Source organism: Rhea pennata, chromosome 10, assembly GCF_028389875.1.
Source record: "Rhea pennata isolate bPtePen1 chromosome 10, bPtePen1.pri, whole genome shotgun sequence".
NCBI classification, from domain to species: Eukaryota; Metazoa; Chordata; class Aves; order Rheiformes; family Rheidae; genus Rhea; species Rhea pennata.
In genome coordinates, this window is record NC_084672.1 from 15,422,492 (window position 1) to 15,448,355 (window position 25,864).

The following is a 25,864-nucleotide window of genomic DNA, read 5'->3' on the forward strand; positions in this document are numbered from 1 at the left end:
TATACTTCCAACTCACATTTGAAACGGCATTCTCAGCATCATAAGATGCTGAGATCATTTAAATACTAAAATCTTAAAGATCAGAGGTCTGAGTCACCTTATTTCTCTGTATAGGCCTTCCTCAACAGAGAGTGGATTTCTCAAGATGTATTTCAGGTAACAAGGCTGTTTGTGAAGGTCAGGTTTCAAAAGACAGCTGAGCTTACTTAATTGCTTGCTGCACCAAAAAGAGAATCTTTCTGCTGGCTGTGTATTCCTGCTGCTTCCCATTTGCCAATATGGCATTTGTCATACTGGCAAAAGTGACCAGGGTGCTGCTTCAACTTGCTAAATCAGCAGAAAACAGAGGGCAGGGAGAGGTAATAGTTTCCTGCTGGGTTAGCAGGTTGAACAGACTCGCTAAGAGGTCAAGTGTCAGTTGATGAAAGGCTCTGGAACTGTATGAGAGAGACCTCTTCTTTCAGTCAAGTTTACTACACCTAATCATAAAACCTCATCTCTACCTAACTTATTTTTCAAAGCGAATAAAATTTATCTTAGACCTTGTCCAAGTGGAAAGAAAATATCAATACAGCATTATTTCTTTAGAAATTTATATACTTTCAGGATAATCACAGACATTCCCTTCAGCTGTACTTTTCATCAGTACATTCATATAGTGTTATATCTAGAATAAAAAGTAGATTGAGAGATCGAAAAAATAGTTAACGCCAATCTGTTTTAGTCTCAGGGAAAAAATCCTGTTCTATATAAGCAAAGTGGGGAAGAATAAAATGTTTGCTTAGAGGGGAATTCTATAGTACAAAACCATTCTTAACTTCTCTTCATTTGAGATGAAATTATGAACATAGTTAACATGGAGTACTTAGCCATCTAATTCTAACAGCAGTAACATTTTGGGTTCTCAATATCTCAGTATGTTAGAGCAATAAGAAGAATAATTTACAGTGTAGACTGCTGACTGGCCAGTAGCTGAATTTCCAGAAGTAGTAAGTCTGGTATTCAGTTCTTCTGCAAGATGAGTCTGTATATCACAATTACTCTGTGGGAGAGGTATTTGAAGGTTCTGACTGCTGTACGTTGTTGCCTCATCTTCTGTTATAATTTCCCAGCTCTTTAAAAATAAAATAGTGAAATACATATTTTAAAAATTAGTTCCAAGTTACAAATACTTCAAACAAGCTTTTTTTTTTTTTTAACTAGAGGCAAAAGCGTCTTGCATTTAAGAAACACTTTGATACTGTTTTTACCTCAGGGGAATCTCTGCTGTCTAGATTTTCCGTATCCTCTGATATCTGTCGTCGATGGGTGAATGCATGTTGGGCCTCCAACTGAATGTTACCGATATCTGCAACAGCTACATTGTCCCTATTAAAAAAAAAAATTAAAGCTGACAGCAATACAGTAGTCATTTTCTCTTTCAGTTGTAATGGATAAGCTAGGCTAACATCAAAAACATGCATTATTCATTTTGGCAGGAGAAGCAGCAGTCATAAGCTATAAAATGAATGTACACCAATTAAAAAGAATAAGCATCTATGACAGTAGAAAGCATAAGTCAAACTAAAGAACAAGATACTTTTTGCAACACAAATGCTAAAGGAAGCTGAAAAATAGTGAGAGAGAGAATTTCATGCAGTTCCTGCTCGGAAGGAGGGAATCAGTCCTTGAACTGAAAAAAATAATTTCCTTTCCATTACAATAACTATCAACTCTTACATCTGGAACGGGTTTTCACTTGAACATACACCTTCTTGTGAACAGGAAGAGAACTGTGCAGTTCTGACCACTAGTTAGTGATCACTAAATATGGGTTTGAACATAAAAATAGGGAAAGCTCTTACTAGCAAATCCCATCCTGTTTACTTCCTAGTTCTCATTTTCAATGTATTTATAGTGAACTGGCAACTACTGTAACACCTGAATTTTCAGGCCAAAAGACATACTGAGCAGTTGGTCTTTTCCACTGTGTTCTTCTGAATTCATGATTGACATAGTAGGTCCTGCCGAGGATATCTTGTCTTTCTTCCCAGCCTGGAGGCAGTGGAGGAGATTCCCGTTGCTGCTGTTGTGGCTGGCTAGCAGCATCTGGTTGGTCCAGTATAATCCATCCAGGCTAAGGGATATAATATTAACAATCTTTAATTAAATAACCAAAGTTGAAGTGCATCAATTTATTAGGCTAACACCATTTTTAAAGTGCAGTTCCATTATATCTTAAGCCAACAGACTACAAAATGAATTAAGCTGGAGCTGCTGTGGTCCCACTTTCCTCCACCTGTTTCAGAAGTATAGTCCCAGCAGGTCTTTTTTGACAGTAGTGGTACTTCTGCGACTATGCAAGAGCTGAGTCAAGAAGTTAAGTTAGGAAAAATGAATCATTTTTTTTTCATAGACAATTTTCAACCTGGTCAGCTACTTGTGCTGGAGCCTAGTTACACAAGTAGTAGAACTTGTTCAACGAAAGGTAAGACAGCCAACAAACCTGAATTAGAAGGTTAGAAATACTGTGGAATCACATTTTGGTGTCACATGAAATCCAGTTCTTTCACAGTAATGATGGGTGAATACAATGTGGGCACAGTTTTACCTTTGGATTTTATAGTGTGTATTTTACAAGAGACAAGTGTATTTTACAAGAGACAAGAGAATAAGTGATGCATGCAGATTTTTTTTTTTAATTCAAAGTCCTTAAACATATTAGGATAGAAAGTTCTTTACTTTAGTTCAAGGCAGTAGACAGATTTAATAGGATAGATTTTTTAAAATTTGATTTCATACATTTGCTGTAAATGTATTAGTCTGATGAGCCTATCATTTTGTAACAAAGTTAAATACAGCAGAATTGATGCAACTGATAAGAGTTGCTTAAGGGGCTGAAAAAAGATCCATTGATCTAAATTGGCTGTGTTTACTAAAGATTACAAATGTAAAATACCCCTGTTAATTGGAGAAAATTGAAATTCTAAAAATAGCAAAGTGTCAGTGTCTGGCTGGCAAGGTTTAGCCATGTTAAAAGCAGTAAAAATACTGAGAAATGATACTTCCATTAGTTCTTAATCCCTAAAAGTTTTATATAAATTACATGTAAGTTTTAATTGGCTTGTTTCTGTCTTCTGTAACATTATCAGAATGCATAAAAAATTCTGGAGCAATATTTTTCTAACTAAAGGACAGGCTTTCCCAATATAACTAAAAAAAGAAAATGTATATTAGGCTTTTGGTTTTGTTTTAGTACTGACTTGCCATATTTCTAAATGACTTCTTACAGATTAGTGATTTCTAACACTCATCTTTATGTTAACTACCCTTAATAGTTGAAGACCAAGCATTTCCTAGGTTTCTCAGCAGTAAATGCATCTTTTCCCACCTCCAATTCTTCAGCCTGTTCTGTGGTTTCTTCTTCAGACCCATTGTTCTTCGGTAAGTAAGTCATTTTTAATCTAAGGTGGCCTTTAACTCTTGATTTATGGCTGCAGAAGAGAAAATAAAATGTTGTTACCAGGCACACCTGAAAGATATCTGCTGTTTTTAGCTAAACCAGCAATTCTTTCTAGAAGCATAATTTAATCTCCATCTGAAATATCTACAGAGGGTAGATATTCAAAAAGTAAGTTCAGGGTCCTCCACCTAGGGAGGATAATCCTATGCACCACTACAGGCTCAACCATTCTGTGATCCTGCATTATAAGCTAACAAATAACATAATTAAAATATACTATGAGACCTTGGGCTTTATATTTTCAAGATCAAGTGTCTTCAAAATAACCTGGAAAGTTTTTAATAGGTGCAAAGCTAAAGACTCAGTTGCTTAATTAGGAATCCTGCTTAGTGTTAATTGGCTTGCTTATGTTTTCCATAACATTATAAGAATGCATAAAAAATTCTGGAGAAATATTTTTCAAACTAAAGGGCAGGCTTTCCCAATATAACAAAAAAATGTATATTAGGCTTTTGGATTTGTTTTGATACTGATAAATAGCAGTAAATCCTCTAAAGCATGAGATCAGAATAGACTTTTTTCCTGTTATCACCACAAAATCCTATCATTATTAAAATTGCTAATTAGTTAGGGAAAATCCACAGCACAGCTAAAACAGCATGGCTGGAAAATTATCCTGAAGTTTCTCAACATTTAAAATCGACTTTTGACAGTTTAATTAATGAAGTTCTGTAGCGGCATTGCGTTTTTAGACTTTCACATACACCACTAAATATTACTTAACTCAACTGGAAACTTGTATTTCCAGGGCTCTCTGGACATCTTCCCTAGTATCCAATGTGTAAAAATCACAGAACGGTTAAGTTGGAAGCGACCTCTGGGATCATCTGGTCCAACCCAACTCTGCTCAATCAGAGTCACCTAGAGCATGTTGCACAGGGTTGCATCCAGCGGGGCCTTGACTATCTCCAGAGAAGGAGACTCCACAACCTCTCTGGGCAGCCTGTGCCAGCACTCCATCACCCTCACAGTAAAGAAGTTTTTCCTCATATTCAGGTGGAACTTCCTGTGTTTCAGTTTGTGCCCACTGCCTCTTGTCCTGTCGTTGGGCACCACTGAAAAGAGTTTAGCTCCATCCTCTTGACACCCTCTCTTCAAGTATTTGCATATACTGATAAGATCCCCTCTCAGTCTTCTCCAGGCTAAACAAGCCCAGCTCTTGCAGCCTTTCCTCCTAAGAGAGATATTCCAGTCCGCTAGCCATCTTCACAGCCCTGCGCTGGACCCTCTCCAGCCCAGAACTGGACATAGCGCTTCAGATGTGGCCTCACCAGGGATAAGTAGAGGTAGAGGATAACTTCCCTTGACCTGCTGGCAATACTTGCTATATACAGAATTAAGAAAAGAACAGCGACAACTTAAACTATATAAATATAAGAATTTTATCGTATGCAGACAGCCTACTGAGCGCTATTTTCACCTGCATAACTAGTTTTCCAAAAACTCTACAATACTGCAACTTTTGCATCTCCCATAATTTAGCTTAATGTATCGCTAGAAGCCTGAAAATAAGATTTTCCTACATCAATGTAATTTAGTTTTTGTTTGGTAAAAAAATCAGCCAGATTATCTCACCTATCTTTCTTTCTTTTTCATACTGACTGACAGGCATTGCAAGCTGATTGAAAATATCTCTGATAAGCCAACTGAATACCTATCTAATTTGAATACCTACCTCTTAAAAAAAAAAAGATCAACCCTCAAAAATCCTAAACCAAGCAACGAAAGAAACAAAGTCTACTGCTTTGTCTTTTTAATGTGTTGAAAGTGAACTAGATTATCTGATAGAAAAATGTTTTACACTGAACTATGAACACGTCAATTCAATTTGTTTTAGAAAACTCTGTACTCCTTTAAGAAAGTGAAGTAACCTACTACCTTACTTGAGAAAACACTCTTCAAAGCAATTCATTTCAATGTATTAAAAATGCTAGAATCTCTTACTGCTGCTGAGTTATTGAAAAGCTAATACCTTTAGTATTAATATTCCAGTTCAAGCAAATGTAAACATAAGCAGAATTCAAGAACATTAATAATAGTGAAGAACCTAGATGATATTTAGAAGTTATTAAAAAGCTTCAGCTGCGGAAGAGTGCCTGAACCTGTAGCAGTATCTCTTATTACAAAGCACTGCCAAATTCAGGTGGAAGTAACTTCAAGAAGAGATCAGATCCTTCCCTAACATAAACAGCAGTTGAAGGTAATATATGCAGAGACAAACTAATATCTATTTTTCATTCGTTTACAGGATAAGAAGTGTTGAATTTGGGGAAAAAAAGGAGGCAAAAATCAAATTTGACGATCATTAGATCTGTTAATATCTTGAATATGATAAAAATCAGAAACCAAGAAATGTAATACACTTTAAAATACTTTTTCTACTATCCAACTGAGAAAGAGCTATAGACCCCATACCTTCTGTTGTTATTTCCAAACTGGAATACATTCTCTTAAAAGAGTTGACATGAATTTTCTGTTTTTTATTTTAATAAAAATTGCTAACCCTAGTAAAGTATCGCTCAGATTTAGGTTAAGAATGGACATAAAACATGCAACACTAATACCAGTGTCAAAGTATTACATATCGTTTAAAATTCCTCCTTTCCTTAATACAGACCTTCTTAAACATATGCAGCTTTTAAATTTTTGTTATATTTATAATTAAGATCAAATGAAAACTGCTTATGTGAAACAGTCAAAAGACAGACACCTTATAAAGGAAGGCAGGATACAACTTAAACTTGAAAAAGAATAAATGGCATAGTATGGCATAACATTGGTCACTAATTTCACTACTGAGTGAACAGTAAATTGTTTAGATGAGGTTATATGAATTGTGTCTTGGTTTGAAAAAAAAATGCTTACTCTTAAATAATCTTCAAGTATTTAAACAAATGCTGACTTTTTAATGGAGGCATTAATATCTTATTCCATAGATACTTAAAACTCCTTTGATGAAAACAAAAATATAGACAAAAAAGAAGTACTTGCATAATAGCACTGTATAGATATGAAAGACATTTTTTACATGGTATTTACTAACCTTCTTGGATGAAGAACAAAATCCTTAAACGTATATGGTCTCTCCATACTGGGATTTTCTGTCTGGAATAAGACAATTTTTTAATTTTTCTCCCTCCTCTCAAAAAAAAGTCTATACCATCAAACATTTGCATTTAAAAACTAACAGCGATTTTGGAGCAGTTTCTTCAAAATTCATTTTCTTTGAAGTCTATAGAACATTTTTAAAATTTAAATTATAGGTTTGTGCACAGTAATAGCAATAGAATACCAACTTTAGTTTTAGTAATAAAGCCAATTCCCATGTCCAAGGGAATTTTTTTTTTTTTTTTTTTTTTTTTTTTTTTTTTTTTTACTTTTCATTCTATATATTACAGCTTCTAAAGCACAGAAAAAAATGACTGCTTAGCCTGAAATAAAAAACAGTTCCTCGGTTTCCATGTTTAGAAATTTTACCATAACTCCTTCCTCCCTCAGTATTTTTCAAATATATTTATATAGAACAGACAAAAACTGATCACTAACTACCTCTAGGGCTAAAAATCCCAGAAGAACAATGAAGAACATGTTTGTCTCTGTGCTCTGATGCACAGAAGTGAAGATGATCAGCAAAAAGAAACACAGAGGTAAACAGACATCATTTATAAATATGTATCCGAGAGGAAGATACAGAAACATGGCAAAAGAATTCTTTAAATATATCTGAAGGACAGAAATACAGACTGACACGCAGACACCTAGTTTGTTGGTTAACATATATTTATTGCACCTGATGTCTGTTCTGCAATTCTCACAGAAATATTTAATTTTTAAAATACTTCATGTTTAGGAACTTTTGTAAATCTTAATTGAGAGTTTTACCTCAAAATGGATTTTTCTTTTTTAGCTGTTTGTAAATTCAGAACCCTTGTTAATTAACACACGTTACAATTCATAAGGTAGCGTATAAGGAAAAAAAAGGCACTTGATATATTTGTAGACCCATTAATTATGGGCAACTTTAAACAAAACAATCCTTTAAAGGCTGAGCTAATTACATAATATAATTTTCAAAAAATACCTATTCTGTGTCAAGATTTTTGATCAAAAAGGATCAAAACATCCCAGAATCTGAGGGGAGTCTAACTCATTAAATTAGAAATTCTACAATTTTCTTTGGAACTCTTAGGCCTTTTTATGATAAACTCCTAAGATATCATAAAACAGAAAACTAAACCAATTAAATTTTACTGCATTGCATTTCATTTCAGCAAGAAAAATGTATTCTTTTGTTTCAGGCTTTTCAGAGTAAGTTCCTGTCAATAAAATTAAGAGATATTACATGCAAGTTGAAATGTTCAATCTTCACTGAATTAAAATGCAGATGTTCAGTAACAGTAATGCATGTGTCAGACTGAGTACCTGCAAAATTAGGCAGATATAAAAGATATTTATAATTCTTAAGACTAACATAAATATTTTTCTGACTGAATCTGGGATCATCCATGGTTTATAAAAAAATTACCTCCTTACTCTTATGCTCTTTGTCTGACTTTTAAAAAGTGAGAGCTACCTTAAATTCAATACCAGATTAGAACTGGACGAATATATTTTGTTTTTGGAAAGCCCAGATATCTCATTTTATAGATAATTTATCCTTTTCACAAATTCCTGATTATCAGCTCTTTTCAGTTACAAACAGTTTGTGTCGGCATAACGAAACAAAATGAGACACGGACCAAAGCTAGCTTTGCCACCAGGGGCATTTCCACCAGTCTTTCCAACCTACCTAACTGGGGAAGTGGAGCTGGTGGGACTTCTTATATCCCAGTTCCAGTGGGAAAGGTAAAACATACCTATCACTACTCCTACAACAGATCATCTCAGAATGACACAGCAGAACAACTGCTCTTGGAAAGGTTTTGCCATAGTTGTTTTCCTGTATTTAAAATAGTTGCTGATATACCTGTCAGTATTCTCCAAAGTTTTGAGAGCTCAAAAGAAAAAGTTTACTTATTTTAATTTTATTGGTGATCTCCCTTTAAAATTAACAACATACATAGTGTTGTCACTCCACAGAATGAGTAGAGCAACAAAACTGAAAAATGCATACAGCAATATTAGTTCCATTTCCCCACATCCACTTTTCTGTAGTGGTTTATGGGAATAAGAAATATTAAAAGTAAATTTAATTAACTATTTTAAACAACTAGAAAGATTTCTAGAAAAAAATAGTATTAAGAAATATGACAATACTTACAATCTCTTTTTGTCTTTAGAACTATTTCAAATCTTGTATTTTTATTCCTGAAGAAACTAAAAGCACTCCTAACTCTTCTATCAGCAGACAGTAATATCAAATTGCAAGCTACATTATTTTATTTTTGACAAATACTAGCACTAAAAAAAAACAAGAGCAGGAAAATTTACCACTTATATCAGTATGGTTCACTTCTTTAGGTGACTGTAATGCAGTTGCATATAGAATCACTTTTCCTTTTCATGTTAAAAAACATCTATCTATATATATATATATATATATACACAAACCGGTAACTGATGAAGAGGAATATCCACTTGCCCAAGAAAATCATCTCGAGTCTAGGGAAAAACAAAAAAATAAAAATAAAATCACTAGACATTTGCAATTGCAAAGTGTTTTAAAAACATTGTTCCCAATTCCAATAACACATGAACATTTTCTAAGAATTTGAAGATACACTAAATTAAGACAATAAAACTTGTTCTGACCAGATCAAGTTGATGAATCAGTCTTTGACAATTATGCTTTCCTCAAAATTTTTTTTAAACTTCCTTTCCCCCCAGCCCCACCCCTCCTTTTTTTCTTTTAAATCCTATGAACTAGGTATAGTCAAACAACAGAGAGCAGATCAGTGACAGGACTGAGATCCTCAGTATCCCCTAACAGAAACATTGTTTCAAAGAGCAAAAAGTAGAGACATTTCCCTTAACTGTTTCAGTAAAATAATTATCTCAGCATATGTTTAAGCAATTAAACAATTCCATGTCAATCTGAATAATGTTTACTGACCTTCCTATTAAAACTGCCTGACAATTTCCATAAGCCTTGGTAGACATCTAAGACAGGCCTTTATTGAACATTTTGAAATACTGAAAATAGTATAGCTATTGTGAAAAGCAAGATTAAGCAACAAACAAGTTTCTTCTACGATTAGACTATGGCACTGTCAGTTATTCCAGCAGTCCCATGCTTGGCAGCAAAAACTTGAAATTTGCCCCCAACGTGCCTGCTGACATCTGAAAATATGCTAAAATTTAAGTTATACCTCTCAAAAATAACTGTTGACTTAAACTCTTTGCAGAGTTTAGTTTTAATAGCTAAAATCTAAAAGGTTCTGTCCTTACTTGCGATGTCCAGACTTTTCAAATATATTAATTATGAGCAGACTACAAATGCAGCAGCTTCACAACCTGGCTCTCTCCAATCTACCCTGGGCAGTTTCAAGCTAATGATTGATAATACATTGTAACATTATATGGTATACTTTTTAATCATTGATTTTTGCCTGCCAAGAAATTAAGATTTTGAATAGTCTACATTAAGTAGCTAAGGTAATTTCAGTATTTGCCAGTAGTCACTGCCAACAGCGAAAATACTTTACTTTGAGTTCTTCCCGGACTACTGGAATGCACACCCGAGTTGTTTCAATTTTACTTATGATTTGAAAGCCTTTACAAGCCTTCACAAAGGCAGGAAAATATACTGTATGGGTCATTTAACAAGTTAACACAGGGTACAGAAATCTAGCTAAAATCAAACGACATGAAATTTTAAAAAGGTACAGATGAACCTATGGCATTTTCCAAAAATTCACAATACAAAAAGACTGTAACATTTTTGCATAGGCAGATTAGAGAATCGACGGTCTTTAACAGCATAGCACATGCAGCCTCCAGAGTTCCAGTCTAACTGATTTTTCCAGCTAGCAAATGATTCAATAACTTGATCTTTCCTAAATCTGTTGGTGTACCACAAACTTTTACTCAAACTCATCACCCGAAGATTTTGATGACCTTCCAAAATGTTCCTGTTACCAGTTTCTGCATCTCACTGAAACATGTTCCCTTTACCTCAATGCAAAGTTGGGTGTTTCACTTGTCTTCTAGCATTATTATTATTATTGTTTTAATTTTCAAGACCAACATTTCAGGGTAATAAAACCCCCCCTTCCAAGTCTACGCAATCATTCTGTCTCACTGACAGCAAACTCCATTTTAACATCTCTGACTTTTCAGATATAGGTGTTTTTTTTCAAGCAGCTCCTCCTCCCTTAACTGTGGTGCCCTTATTCTTTAGGTCTGTGTTTTAAATTTGCCACTTTCATCTTCAGATTGTACATTTACATGGAGAAACATTGCCTCCCATCTGTATGAAATCAACTGACAACGTTACCTTAGAGCTCTGAAATTTTCACATCTCCAAAAAGCATAACTTGGAACTAGACTTCAGAGCTTACCATAGGTGACAACAGGCTAGAAATCTAGAGATATATCATACAGTAAGTTCAATTTCAAGCTATGTATGCCTTGTATTTAGATTTGAGGGAAAAAAAAAAAAAAAAAAAAAAAAAACACTTTTAGTTCACAAACTGGTCTGGGATAAAAAAACTACAAAAGCTTTCATACCTGAAGTGCCTGAAGCTTCCTTGAACTACCAAAGGAAAACTCTGTATCATTGAAGACCACAAGCTTCTGGAAAAATATAGCTATCATTTTTGCTTACGAAATTGTTTTAACAATGGCACAGCACATATCTTAGACACGTCAAAAGGCTTACTATTTGTGAACTGCTTGGCAATCCTCAAGTGGAACATGCCTTTCAAATAAATTACTGGAACGTGGGACAAAAGTCTGCTGCGTTTTAGAAAACCGCAGAACATTGTGTTTGTTACCAGCATTACCTTCGCACGGGCCTCTGCTATTCACTTTATTATTATTGCTGTCTCTCCTGCTATTTTTAGTAGAGCTAGCCTCGATAACCAACCTTTAACAGTACTTTCTCCTCCAGTCAGAAAGCAAAATCCTCTAGTGCAGATTTTTGTTGACCTCCAGACTACTAGCACGCAGATCGGATAGCAGGAATGTGCTTCAGCAACGCGCTGCGCTGCGACAAGCTAACTGGCTTCAAAGAAGTGCCAAAGCGGCTTCGAAACGGCCCGCACATACACGAACAATTAAATGCCAGCAGAGTCGACCTGTTTGGGTCTCCGTTTCACGAGAGCAGGCATCCCAGCTTTTCCAGAAAAGGCAAGTGGGTCAGTTCTTGTTGCGAACTTCTGATTTCTTGACAGCCAGACAACTCAAACTTTCTGCTTGCCAAAGCAGAAGTGTATAAACCTCAATTAATGATATAGCACACTAACAAAGAGGCCTTTCATATTCCTAATCCCATGGTTTAGTCTATAGAAAGTTATTAAAAACATGTGAGGGGAGACAGCTGCTGTATACAATACATTTAAAGAACTAGTGCAATGCCAGAGTAAGTGCTCAGTGAGGAAAACCACCCCAAAAAAAGTAATGCAGACATACTTGAAATCAAAAACTTATTCTCATGTATTTTATTAATTTGTACTTAATAAGCCTGAATAGTTAAGATTTTGAAACTTTTTTGCATTTCCCACCAGAAATTGGAAGTAGATTTTAAACTGCTAATCCACATGCTCATCTCTGTCACTCATTTAAGGGTACTGCTTAAAACCTTGCCTATAATTTATCTGGTTTGAAGATAATTATCTGAATTTAATGCTTTTCTTAGTTGCTAGATTCTTCTCAGCACCATTAGAAATAGCTCTTGCATAAGCCCAAGGTGTTAAAATAACATTTTCTCTACCAACTTCTGTGATTAAACAATTTTTTGGTGTTAATACACTAGGTAGAACCTAAATATATGTTCAGTTTTTTCTTAATATTACAGACAGCTAGTTGCACACAAAATTGGTCTTCATGTAGAAATCTACAGCTGTGTGGGAAAATGAGAAAACATACAGCTTTTATTGGAGGGAATATAAAGCATCAATTCAAATTGAAAAAAAAAAAACAAACAGTGATTCGGACTATCGCTGCTTAAGAAAACAAGAGCTCAACAGATCCCTTATAAACCAACATTCTTCTTGCTTAAACACTCAAACATCAGTGTTAGTTACAAGTTTGATTAAAAAAAGTATTTTTCTTTTCATGCTGCACTGTGCATATTATTTGGCTCTCAAACTTTAAATCAAGAGAGCTGAGCTCCTTTTCTTCCATAAAATTCTGTCAGCATAAACTATTCATCACAGGAAAACAAAAGCTTCAGAAAAGTAAAACTGATTATCACATCAAGTGAAGGTCTTTCCAAATTCATGGATTCTAAAAAATAGTTTCCTCTATTGTGTAAAGCAATAAATATCATTTTCCATGGAATGCATTCAAGTTCCAGTTTCCTGTATTTTTAAGGGGGAAGAGATGGATGGTGAAGGGAGAATTTTTATCAAGTGTAGGCACTTCTTTTCAATTGCCATTTATAATCAAACCAACAACGATACAGTTGACAGCTACTGATATACAGGAACCTACAAGCATTTTTAACCTAGAGAAAACACCTACTGTCAGACAGGCGGCTGTTATGCAAGCCGTGTTTCTGCAGGACCCTCACCCCTGCTGACTGCTCCACGAGCAAGGAGCAGCACAACAAGGCTCAGCAGTTTCACCATCTGGCTCACAGGCAGTATTTAGAATGATCCTGAAGTTATTTTCTCCTAATTCTCACCCACTTCTAAAGATGTTTTCAGAGAACTGCTGCTCTATATAGACCAGAGCAAAAATACCATCTGTTCCTATTTATAGCTTATATATATATATTTTTTTTACATAGAATCAGGTTTTTATAGATAACTTCCTTGAAAGTTCATATTTAGTCTACAGTAATTTTGTCATAACATTATGTTGGTCCATTCAATGCTAGCAACTTTGAGAACTTGTGCTAACAAGTCTATTAACAAAGCATTTTCTTTAAGATAATTTTTTTACTTTTTTGTGTATACGAGACTACTCATTTCCACATGGGTCACAGGAAGACAAGGCATCTTTTGAAATTACTGAAGCATTCTTAAGGTCAATCTAAACATAGAGCAAGTCAAAAGTTAGTAAAGTGTATTCATCGAGAGTTTGAATTCTATTAGTTTTATGACAGATGCATCAAATTATCTACTATATAAAGAAAAGAATATTATGTTTTATAGTAAGTCAAGAACCAATCCAAACTTGGACGTCCTGTGACAAACTCACCAACACCAAAAAAAATTCAGAAAACAGTACTAAATATTTTATTAGGTACTATTTTGATAACCTTCTTCTGACAAGTCCATTTACTTTGAAATAGTATTCAAAACATGTAACTTTCACATCTATTTGTAGGAGATTTTATGGTGAATCTTACAACTGCAACTAAAATCTGAAAAACAAGCCCTCATAGTAACAATTCCAGGTGCAGTTTTACCTTTACTAATTAATGTTATCAAAGCTGAAACATTCAAAAATATAAGCACTATCAAATGTTCAACTGTGTATCTAATCTTCTCCCTGAAGTGAGAAATGGTGATCAAACCAAGTATGACAGATGTTAGCCACCCTGGTTAATACATGCAGCCAGAGGAGTCAGGACACCATCAATTTTATGTTATTCAGAGCAAGAGGGAACGTAAATAAGATCAAAAATCAATATGAATAACTTGGTAATCGGAACATCTCAGCGTCATGGTCTCACTCCTAGAAAGTTTATTAGCAACGCCACGCAGATGCACAGAACTGGGGTAAGCCTGGAAGCTACATAGCAGGGCTCTGCACACAGCTCAGCCTAGGTATAACCTTAAAGAGCTGGCCCAGACTACAAGCAATAGACCCATTCTACTAGATTTCTGTGAACCCATCCCTACTGCAGGACTGCATATGGTCTTTCGTACTTCACCCCAATCAAAAACCAGGCTGGCAGTTTTCAAAAGCAGTCTTAAATCTACTGTTCTCAGCTACTGCTGCTTCAAAAAATTAACACTGACTCAGGAATTGCCTTCATCTCCGCACCCAAGCATCGCTCGCGGTCTCCGCCAGCCATAATCCAGCTTTGCATACTCTAGTTCTACACTCTCCCTTACTCTTTTGCCCCTGCTGATCTGAACTGGAAGCCTAACACCAATCTGGTGACCTCTCTCGGCTCCATGCCTATACCAGTCCTAAACATAGCCCACAGATGACCTGGCTCCAGCAGAACTTACTGGTTTGTCTTCAGCTGTGCTATGCTCAAGCTAATAAATCCTATCAGACCTAAACTGATCTGCATGAACTGACCTTGGATGCCTCAACCTCTATGATACACTGCAGTACAACACAAATAACCCACCCACAATTACTTCTGAGACAAGAGCAGTGTAACAATTTATTTTAGATGAGTTCTATGGCATTTCTTACTAAAGTTACATTATGCTTCCCACAGTAAACATGGTTTCTAGTTGTTTATTTACCAAATGTTAACCACTGTGGATTTATTCTTTTTAAGCTAGGTATTCATCCCAAATAAAACTTATTAGAAATAATAATAATAAATACAGTTAGCTGAGGTAGAATCTCTATTACAGAATAAGTAATGTTCATAATAAATTCTAGAAACCTTTTTCTTTGAAAAGCCCTATTGCTCTCACGTTACTGAACAAGGACTTCTCCCTTATGCTGGGGGGAGGGGAAAAAGGAGAGGGGAAGGGAAGAAAAATAAATAAATAAATAAATAAATCACAGATTGCCAGAGAAGCCAGGCAGGCTCAAGAGAATTCAGTATCATGTTTCTTCCTAGATTCCTTTTACTGAGTAGCTGTAGTGTCAACATTTGCATTTTAATATGCCCTAACTTCAATGACTCCAATTAAAGCTTGCATATAATTTCAAGTAGGAACTCAGTGATAGCCTTCATAAAATCCGTTCTTATGTTCCATTTCATATAGTGGAAAATGGCCCTAGGTCTTATAAACTGCCATGATGGAAAAACAGTGATGTACTGTCTTGGATTATAGATCCATAAACTAACACTGAAATTAGCTACAAACATTTTGCTGGCTGCACTCCCAAATTAGCATGTTCTGTTTGTCAGAGAGAATGAGGAAGAAAGTTCACTTGAAACAGAGAACACTTAACAGAAATGCATGGCAGTCCCCTTCAGACAAGGGTAAAAACAGTTGTAAGCAACTGACTCGCTTGAAAGATGCCAGCCAGTTCTGCTTGCTTGCTCAATCCGTGAAATTCATCCACTTCTGGAAGATGAGAAAACACGTGTTGGAACACAGAGGAGAACCCGCAGCCCAGGGCGATGGGGAACTCTGAAGAGCATTTCTACCATTTGATCCTAGGCTGCTGCAAGGGCCAGACAGGCACCAAATAATGTAATAGTCAGACTAATGCTCTGTGTAGTCTTGCACCCTTTCCCTCGTGATAGCAAAGAGCAGATGCTGAAGGAAATAAGAAAAACGGAGCAAGTAAAGAATTACACTTCCCCTGATACACCGTCCAGTTTCTAAGAAACAGTTTAGGGATCTCTTCTTGCTGAGGTTAAAACCCTTACTGAGAATAAAATACCATTTGATGGACCTTTCTTCACGTTATCTAAATTTTTGGATCCATTTATACTTTTTGTACCAACAACATCCTGCAACAGTGAGTGCAAGACACAGAAATTCTCTTGACTAGTGCTGACTGGTGATTTCACTGGGTGTCACCTAGTGCCTGCTGGAGCGGGGGGGGAGGAGGGGGCTCAATCTCCAGAGGTCCCTTCCAGCCTTACCAATTCTATGGTTCGACAATTCTAGTACTTGTTTCGTAAGAAAGCAAATTCCCTGTTCACATTCACCTCCTCTCAACAATAGTTTTATAAACTCATGTTATATCCATCACTTTTTTTCCTAAGCTGAACAGCCCTAGGTCTATTTAGTGACTCCTCCCTTAAAACTCACTCAATCTTGTCATTCTTTTCTGCATTCTTCTAGTTCCATTATATATATTTTCTGAAACTAGGTATCCAAAAATACACACAGCATGTGCATATGTGGATTTACACAACTTCATAACGGTGTTTTTAATTTTGTTCCTTTATTCCTTTTCTAATAAATCCTAACCTTCTATTTACTTTTTAACTGCCAACAAGACATTCACAGCGACAGCAAATATTTCCTGACTGTTACTGAAGACTGGTACTATGCATGCATCATTAGCTATTTTTCCTCTGTGTGCATTACTCGGCATATACCAACACTGACTTTCAAACCTCCAGTTCTATTGCCTAGTCACTCACTACCACAAGATATTCTGCAACTTCAAAGCTGACAACTTAATTCTCAGTTTTCTTTCCTACCTTCTAAACAGTTGTTATGCATGAGAACACATTTTTCTCCCCCAGAAAGAGTTCTCAAAAATGCTGTCAAGACCTAAGAATTCTTGTCAAGTATTTTTTGAAAATTTGAGTGTCCAGATCATCCATCACTATATACCATTGGCTGGGTGTGAGACATAGCTTCCTTTTATGAAAGCCATAGTGAATCTCCTTCTTTATAAGCAGAGTGTCATCTGCCTAACTCTATTCAGTGTACTCTTTTTCAAAATGGCCTGTTACAGGAACCTGTAATTCCCTTCATCCCCCTTTAGGTTATTTTAAAATACTGGCATGCTATTTACCACCTTTCCTTCCTTCATTAAAGGAGTCTAATAGATTAATAGATTATTCATTACAGCTAGTATTTCAGCAATTTTACAGCTGAACTTAACTTTTGGGAGTACACCTGCAGGATCTGGTAATTATGTAAAGGACTTTCCTCTTATGGCGTAGTACCTACGCTGACTGATTTCTGTATTACATTTTCTAGGAAATGTTTTTGTTCAACCTCAAATGTTATTTAATATATAATAAAAAGTAAGAGCTGTAGGTACAAGTTGGTAGATCAATGATCATGATCTTATATCTGAAAGCTTCCAAGTTATTTGTCTAGTTAGGAGTAAATGCAAGAGTGTCTCTTATCTTTCCTTGAAAGCAAGTTTCACTTTATAACACATTCTTAAGTGTTTACTCGGCCATAGAGATGGCATCATCATAGCTTGTGACTTTATTAAGGAAGCCACACCATTTTTTCCCTTTCTCTCTCTCATAGTAGATTAAAAGGTCATGAATCAACCAGAAGGATGGTTATTTAAAAATATATATAGCTGTTTCAGGAGTTTTGAAATTAAATATATAATGTTTCAAAGTAAGAAAAAACTCATTGTCTAACATCTCACAAAAATCAAAATTTCTACTAAAATAATCAGATTACTAATGCAAAGACAACTGCTTTCTTTGGCCTGCTGGCCAAGTAATACATTCTACTTCAACGCTTGTGCAGTGAAAGAACTGATGAGCTGAACTGGGGCTTTTTGGCATTAAAGAAAAATATATTAGAAACTAGGAGAAAGTGCAAGAGAGGTTATAGGGAGAAGTATTTACAGCAGATTCACAGGTTAGAGGAAAAACAAGAGGATAAATTATGTGGAAATAACTACAAAATAGAATTCACAAACAGCCAACCTTTCACAGCAATTTTTGCCGAAGCCATGAAAATGTTAATCTCCCAGGAAAAACAAGTTTTATGTCATTTAAGTCTAATCTACTTGCCACCATGATTCTTCAAAAACACACCTCCCCAGTTCTCTTTGACTAAATGGATATATTACAGTGATGGGAAACAGCCCAGGAATATGATCCTTCAAGACATGCAAGACTGAACAAGATGAAAAATTATTAGGTGATGAGGTTATCATAGCAAAATGGCAAAAAGAAATGTCAGTTTGCAATTTGCCTTGTACTGTCCACATGATCTTTTTCACTTCATCTGTCTCTGCACAGATTTGGGACACTGATAGCCATACAGCCCCTTTGCTTAAAATATGTAAAGATGGAGATGGCAGGAGATGAGCCACAGTTGTCTTCCCCTTCTCCCTTTTGTCAGTGCAGTGTGCCAAAGCAGAACAGCTGTACGTGCCTGCATAGTTGGGAAGGTTGGATCAGGATATTTTGTGAACGAGTTTTGCTAAGACGGAAGCTATACTTTACTTCAAGAGGATGCAAGAGAAGATGACAATCCTAGCCTAAACACAATCTTGTGATGCAGCACTTATCAGAGGAATGAAGATCTTCCTGATGCAGGTTCTGGTCCCCTCAGCATGTTCGTGTCAGCTTTGGAGCAGGTTAGCAAAAAGACATACCTCCTCAAAACATCATGATCTTTTGTCCAAGTTTAAATGAATTAGATGGCTAAGGGTATTCAACACTGCTTCTGCTATCAGTATTGAAAGATTCAAATGGTATCTCCCTTTACAAATACAAATTGTAGAGCTCTGTCCGCAATCTGATGAAAATTGCTTGACAGTTTCAAATGAAAGTTTTCTTCATAGAAGAATGACAATATAAAAGTTCTGTACACTACCTCTGAAGATTTCTGCTTTAATATTAGCATATTTCATTCAATAAAGCTTAAGTAAAATTACTTGTAAATACAAGAAAATACCACAATGCTTCCCTTTGCTTTGTATATACCTTTTTAAAGGTATATGGTTTCTGAAACACACTTTTGCAAGTATATTTCCAATTTTCATATTTTCCAATCAGCAGTGATCATGATCTGGAAGGAATGGCTACCATTAAAAGGAAAATCAACACAATATTATACTTGTGGAAGAAATTAACATTACCATTTTTTAAAAGTATGTTTATAGTCTACAAGAAGTGGAACTGAACTAACTGTTCGTCCTGTCCTCTCTACTACTAAATGCTTGCGTATATACAACATGTAACTTGTTCCCCCTACAGACTGCTATCCTGACATCACAGGAGTGAACAAGCAAAGTGTCTTTGATTTAGATTGACTTGTACCCTCAACAAGAAAGTATGCACTGAAAAAAATAACAGAAATGGAAGTAGAGAATCAAGGACAATCTTCAGTATCACAATCGTGGACATTTATACCTCCACCTCCTGCTTTACATAAATGAAATTCCACTATCTACTGCAGAATTCATTCAATATATGTAGGAGTAATACGTGGGCCATCACATCTCCACATTTTTCAACTTAATTAAAAATAATCCACAGCCTGTTGTCACAAAAATGGTGTTTCTCACTAATTTTTGGGAGGTTGATATCCTTTTTTCGGGGGGAAGGAGGGTTGATTTCCCTTTTCTTTTCTTTTTTTTTTTTTTCTTTTTCAGTCAGCCTTTAACAAGCTGTTGATTATAGAAAGCAGGAAACTTGATATTAGGTGGCTGAAAGCTGGTAGCTAGGCACATAGAAAAGAATGCATAGACCTTTCGCTGCTTCAGACCCTGCAGTCTCTGACCAAAGCACTGATTTGATTTCATGACTGCTCTGTACAGATAGCTGACATTACTAAATGCTACTCCAGTATCAACTTGTTAAATTTGAACCCAGACTCAGCATATCAATATACTAGGCCAGACTAACTGGAGTCAAGAGAAATATTTTGGGAGTTGTTTATTTTTAAATGAGTCACAATACACTATGATAATTAGCTGGACTATATAATTAAATAATTACCGTAGAACCTATTATATTTGCCACAAAGGCTAATAGAAAATGCAGTAATACAGATCCATTTTCTTCTAGTCAATTGCTGAGCTACTATAGTCAGCTAGGGTTTTTTGTTTGGTTTGATGGTAGAGTTTTTATTCTTTCTGACAACATGTTTTAGAGAATATTATACAAAAAACAATTTTACATTAAGATTGAGGGGGCACTTCAGGATTGAAAAGCTCCTGTGCCTATTGTCCTTGAGTAAAGAAGTCTGAAACAAATATATTCCTATAAAATATTTAGTGTTCAGTTTTCTGCATGTTTTTAATCCATATGTAAACACAGTACAAATCCAGCTATTTGCAAAAGATAGGAAGAATACAGCCTAGATGCAACAATTTGGGACTCAGACATTAGGCTTTTCCCCCTGCCCTCCCCTCCAAATTTGTCTTTCACCTTCTAGCTAGAAGAGGAAATTTTAAGAATTTAAGAAGTTTTGAAAAATGCCTGCAGACTGTTACAGTAAAATGTTCTTCCATCACACAAACATGTTATCAAGTGCTTTAAAAGTTAAATCTCCATTAATTTTATGACAATCCATTGCGAACGTAGCTCCTGGGAACTGAAACATGATTTTCAGTCCATTGTACTGTGAGGTTTTCTGGAAGTGTTTACTAACAAAACTTTGTTTTCCTGAACTGAGATTCTATCTAGTTGGAGTTTATTAAGATTTACTACTTATTATTATATATCAACTGCCATTAAACAATAGTTAGCTGTGCACATTTGCAAGAAATCTACTTGAAGTGCATGACTTGACAGACTTGCCATTTTTCAGTATTCTTTTTTAAAAAGAACTAGATCCAGAGGACTTAAAGTATTTCATAATCTAATTGTGCTTACTGTTGATTTTGTCATCAGATTTACACTTTGATTTGGGGAACAGGAACCCCCAAACAATATGCACAGTAACTACCTGTGATCATGAAGCTTACACCAAGATCAAAGTTTTGTAAGAAAAAATGCATTTTTCTCTAACTCTTGTTAATCAAAAAGCTAAACAAAACTACAGAGAAGTCAAGAAGTGTGGAATCATCAGACAATGCCTTAAGTAAAGGGAATGACAAACTGAAAATTACAGGACAGTATTTCAAGGTAAGACTACTAGTTTAAAAAGGCACTGTCATAACTACAGATCTTTGGCAGAAAACCCTTTGCTTCTACAAGAAAGTTAATTAAAGGGTAGTAGTGTTGATTCTTGGAAAACGAGGTCGTAATTCCATCAAATCATTTTTATAAATACTGACATGTTTTTATCAGTGTTCAAAATTAAACCAATAGTATTCAGATCTTTTAAAAACTTTTAAAATAACTTCACAAGGATTTAAATCCACCTTTGCTGTGACTTAAGCTATACTACCAATACAAACTGCCTCAAGAGTTAATAAGAGCAAACACATTTCTGAATCTTAGTTGGAAGCAAGTTTCATTATCAAAAAATATATTTAATGTAAGCCTTCTAGACTCAAGTACTGTAATTTGGGCAGCAATGTTGTTGGGAGAGGTATTAAGTTACAGAGTACTGCTCAGGCTGAACTAGTGGTTGGAAGAAAAAAAAGCAGAGGAAACTCTGAAAATTCCTGTGGTTCAGGGTGTATACAGAAACAATGATATTTACAGTTCCTCTGCTCAAATATGACTTATCTTTAATTCTACATAGAGCAAACTGTTCCATAAAGTAAAGCTTATATAAATAAATGTAAGAGATACTATAGTAATCTATTGATTTTTACATATTTTATATGTAAATTATTTCAATAGCTATCAAGTTATTGAACATACATTGAACACACAATTTATATACTTAAACTGTATCTAAATTACAGGTGAAGCTTTTCAATTTGAATGTCTAAATAACTAGACAGGAAAATCGCTTCAAGTTCATGTAAACAGGAAACTATGGTATATAATACATCAAATACAGGTATTTCACTGTAAGAACTATTCACCAAAAGGTACTATAGTCTATAAACAAATTTAAAAAAGCATTATAGATAGCATTAAAGTTAACTTCCTAATAGTGACATTTAGACACATCAGTAAAGTCTTAAATAGTTGGGTTCAAGTCTTCATCATGAAATCCATTATTTTCCACTTAATTTTAATTAGTAAAATACTGTCAAGTTTTTTCTATAAACCACAACACTCACCTTATGGGGCCTCCACAAAGAACTGCTAGACAATTCCCTCTTAGAGGTTCCATATCTTTTCTTAACACCACTTGTTTTTGCTTCATTCCCAGGTTTGAACTGTATGTGCAACTGAGACGTCCTTGCATTTTGACACTTGCATTTTAGACTGGATAAACAGCAAGAAACTTTTTGACACGATCCTTCTAACGAAACACTTCTTTGCAAAACATGGTGAGTTCTGCTCATCTGTGCATTTGGTTTTTCTAGTTCATTTATATTGATCTGATATTCTGAATCTGTTTTTGAGGGTAAACATGCAGATGTGCTACGTTCCAGTTTTATATGAGGATATTTTGCACTGGAGTTCAGATTTAACTCCAGACTGCAACAGCCATTAACCATTTCACTACTTGATGCAAATGCTCTTTGAGTGAGATGAACTGAAATACAAGAGAAGCCATCAGATACTTCTTCACAAGTTGCCTGCTCAGAACTATTCAAAATTTGACTTTTGTCCTGTAATGAACTATTCATGTAAAGTGGTCGAACATCTCTAACTTCACCAGAAGAGCAAACTGTTTTAGATAGTCGAAGTCCATTGACTGCTGTTGAAAGGAATCCCTTGGGAATGGTTTGATCTTTTTTTTGCGCCAGCTCAGTAGGAGAAATGAGTAGTTTATGGGATGTTTGATAGACCCCTCTCTGTGGTAGCTGACCCGAGTTTATTGGAGAAGTTGGAGGGGTACTGGAAGGACTCCTAGGGAAGATTACCAATGATGAACAACGTCGCAGTGGAATTTTAGTTTTCTTCTTCACCGACAAAGCATCCTGGTCAAAAGTAGTGTTACTTCTACACAGAGTTTCCTGAGATGAGCTGTTCCTATACGGTTTACATTTGTTTGTTATGTTTCTATATGAAGAGTTGCCATATACAACATTATTATAGAAAGTACCATCACCTATTGAAGGAGTACAACTACTACTGTCGCTGATGATACTGTTGGTATACGAACCTCCATCACTTGTGGTACTTGTGCACGATCCATAGTCACTGCCAGCACTACTGCAGGATCCATTGTCACTGGCTGCGATACTGCTGACACTGCCATTGCACACAGCGGTACTGCTCAGATGGCCATCATTAGATCGATGATCAACCACAGTTCGAGCGCCACAGTTTCCTTCATTACCAATACTGATGAATGAAGTGTCTTCACTAGTAGCTACACCATCACCAGGCTGAAAACATCCATTATGCTTTCTCGACTGCAGAGAAATGTGCAGTGAAGTGCTCCTTTTTTTTTGTAATGAAGAAAGAGTTGCATTTTCTTGTTGATTAATTATTTCCTGCATTATAGGTGCATAGGCAACTTGTCTAGGAGTTGGCTTAAGTTGTACGATATTAGGTGCAGAGTTCTGTGAAGGGTTTTTGAAGTACATGAGATTGTTACTATCCAAAACATCTTCAGAGGTTTCTGATAATGGATCCGTATTGCTTCTCTTGGTCGCAAAATGCAATCTTAACTGTCGTGCCATTTGTTCTCATTTCCATGCATGTTAGCAAATGAAAACCACAAAGATCCTTCAGCATAAAGGCTGCAGACAGTTGCACAGAGCATAGATCTAGCACATTACAAGAGTAAAAGCTCATAAAAGTTGCAGTCTTTATCCTAATTTCAACAAAATACTAGTGAAGAGGGGAGGGTGGAAAAAGTACCTCTTGAAATAAGTCAGCCATTCGTTGAACTGCAGGTTTCTGGACCGTCTTTGACTGCTTGTAGTCAGAAAACATTCATTTACAAAGCACTTACATTCCAACGACCTCAGCTGCAACACACTGACAAACACTGCTGACCTTGTTTCAATTTTACCTTCGGTAATTTGCATAAATGCATACAATAATAAACTCCCAGTACTTCAAGTTTAAAACAGCAACTCCTGCTGCAGCTGCGCTAGCTGAGTCAATGTGTCCGTACTTTCCTCAGCAGCGTATGACTACTAATATTTTTACCCATAGGTTTAGAATTACAGGAAGTTGGTAGGAATGAAGTCCCATATAATTGAGTATCAAGCCCAGGATTGAATTTCCAAATAGTAACCATGCTAGCAAACTGCTGAGGTCTGAATTACGTATAAACCAATGAAATAAGCCTCATCCCTTAAAAAAAATATTTTTCTATGCTATTTAAATAAAATCTGCAAAAAATAAGCATCTCGTAAGCTAAACGTTGTTAAGTAATCACTCTTCATACAGATTTGCACATAGTAGAAACCTCTCCTGTCAACTGTTTAATATTTTTCAGTACAATGCAACTGAATTAGAACCACAACAATTATTCTGATTAATAATTCAGCCCTTATTTTCAGCCTACCACTTTAAATAATGTATTTTAAAGCTTTTTGCAAACTAAAGTTGCTAATGGTAGAAAGAAATAATATTCTTACACTCCAAACTGAACTACCTGAAATTGTTTGCTGGAAGTCCACAATAAATGGACATCCATTAGAATTAGATTTGGCATGCAAATATATGACTAGCTACACAAACTTTGAAACACAGATGAAAATCATACAAAATAAATGTTTACTAAGCACAATCACAGGAAAAAGCTGTCCTATATGGTTTATTACAGACAAACAGCTAACTATTGTGTTTTTTTTTTTTAATAAAGTGATTGGCATTCAAAGAAATTAATATACTGTCAACTCTTGTATGAGTAAGAGGACTGAGAATTCCTCCAAATGTATTAGTGTCTCATTGTCTGAGAAGGTCCTTTGCTGGCACCTAGTGGGACTTTTGAAAAAAGACAATCTTGCTGTTAAGTGTTTTTTTTTTTTTTTTTTTTTTTTTTTTTTTTTTTTTTTAAAGAAACAAGCATTCAGTTATGAACATACTTTTCAATACAGAAGCCATATACGATGCAGTACTAAACTCTACCACACTAACATGAAATTACTTACTGCTACTGAAAAAGCGCAAACAGAAGAGAACACTAGACCATTTATACTTTTATAGGTCATACTACTGGGTATTTTTTTCCTGCTCCATATTTACTTAACCTTTACTGTATGTTAAGCTAGAATGCTAGAATTAACATTTATACCTCCTTCCCAAATAACAGCCAAGAATCAAACTCATGGAACTTTGTTTGCAAGCAACAAATTTGTTTTCTAATTACACTCCAGGGCTTACTTAACCTCCTTTACTTGAATTCCATTATTGGAGTGCAGCAGTAAGGGAATACTAGCTTATTCATAAAAAGCCAACAAATACAATAGCTCATCTATTTCATTACATGTTGCCACCTGGACTTCTTCAAATATTACAAAAAGGCAAGGGAAAGAGGGAAGGAAAGTAAAAAGTCAAGAAGATTTTTGGTTACAATTTCAAAAAACTACATTTGAATTCCAAGCACTGTATTAGAAAATAAAACCAAAAACTTTAAGATATGCAAGAAAGAGAGGAAACAATGCATTTCTTAAGTTCCTTTTCTCTCCAACAAATTTTTTAGTAGCATAGTTTCTTAGATTTTAGTTTAATATACAATAAATTGCAAT

At 35.4% G+C, this 25,864-nt stretch overlaps 1 protein-coding gene across 3 annotated transcripts in view; it reads right to left on the bottom strand.

Annotated features, from left to right (window-relative positions):
- Positions 1–25,864, bottom strand: part of NEDD4 (NEDD4 E3 ubiquitin protein ligase) — a 68,877-nt gene that overhangs the window by 19,766 nt on the left and 23,247 nt on the right. For 2 of the 3 annotated variants that reach the window (XM_062583384.1, XM_062583385.1), the window contains exons 1-7: positions 22,325–24,048; positions 9,053–9,103; positions 6,546–6,607; positions 3,371–3,473; positions 1,947–2,116; positions 1,251–1,368; positions 947–1,114 (exon numbers count right to left, since the gene is read on the bottom strand). In XM_062583384.1, coding sequence (XP_062439368.1) covers positions 947–1,114; positions 1,251–1,368; positions 1,947–2,116; positions 3,371–3,473; positions 6,546–6,607; positions 9,053–9,103; positions 22,325–23,842 — 2,190 coding nt within the window. In that variant the 5' untranslated portion in view covers positions 23,843–24,048. Of the gene's footprint in view, positions 1–946; positions 1,115–1,250; positions 1,369–1,946; positions 2,117–3,370; positions 3,474–6,545; positions 6,608–9,052; positions 9,104–22,324; positions 24,049–25,864 lie in introns of those variants that run through there. The other variant, XM_062583386.1, reaches the window with a different exon arrangement.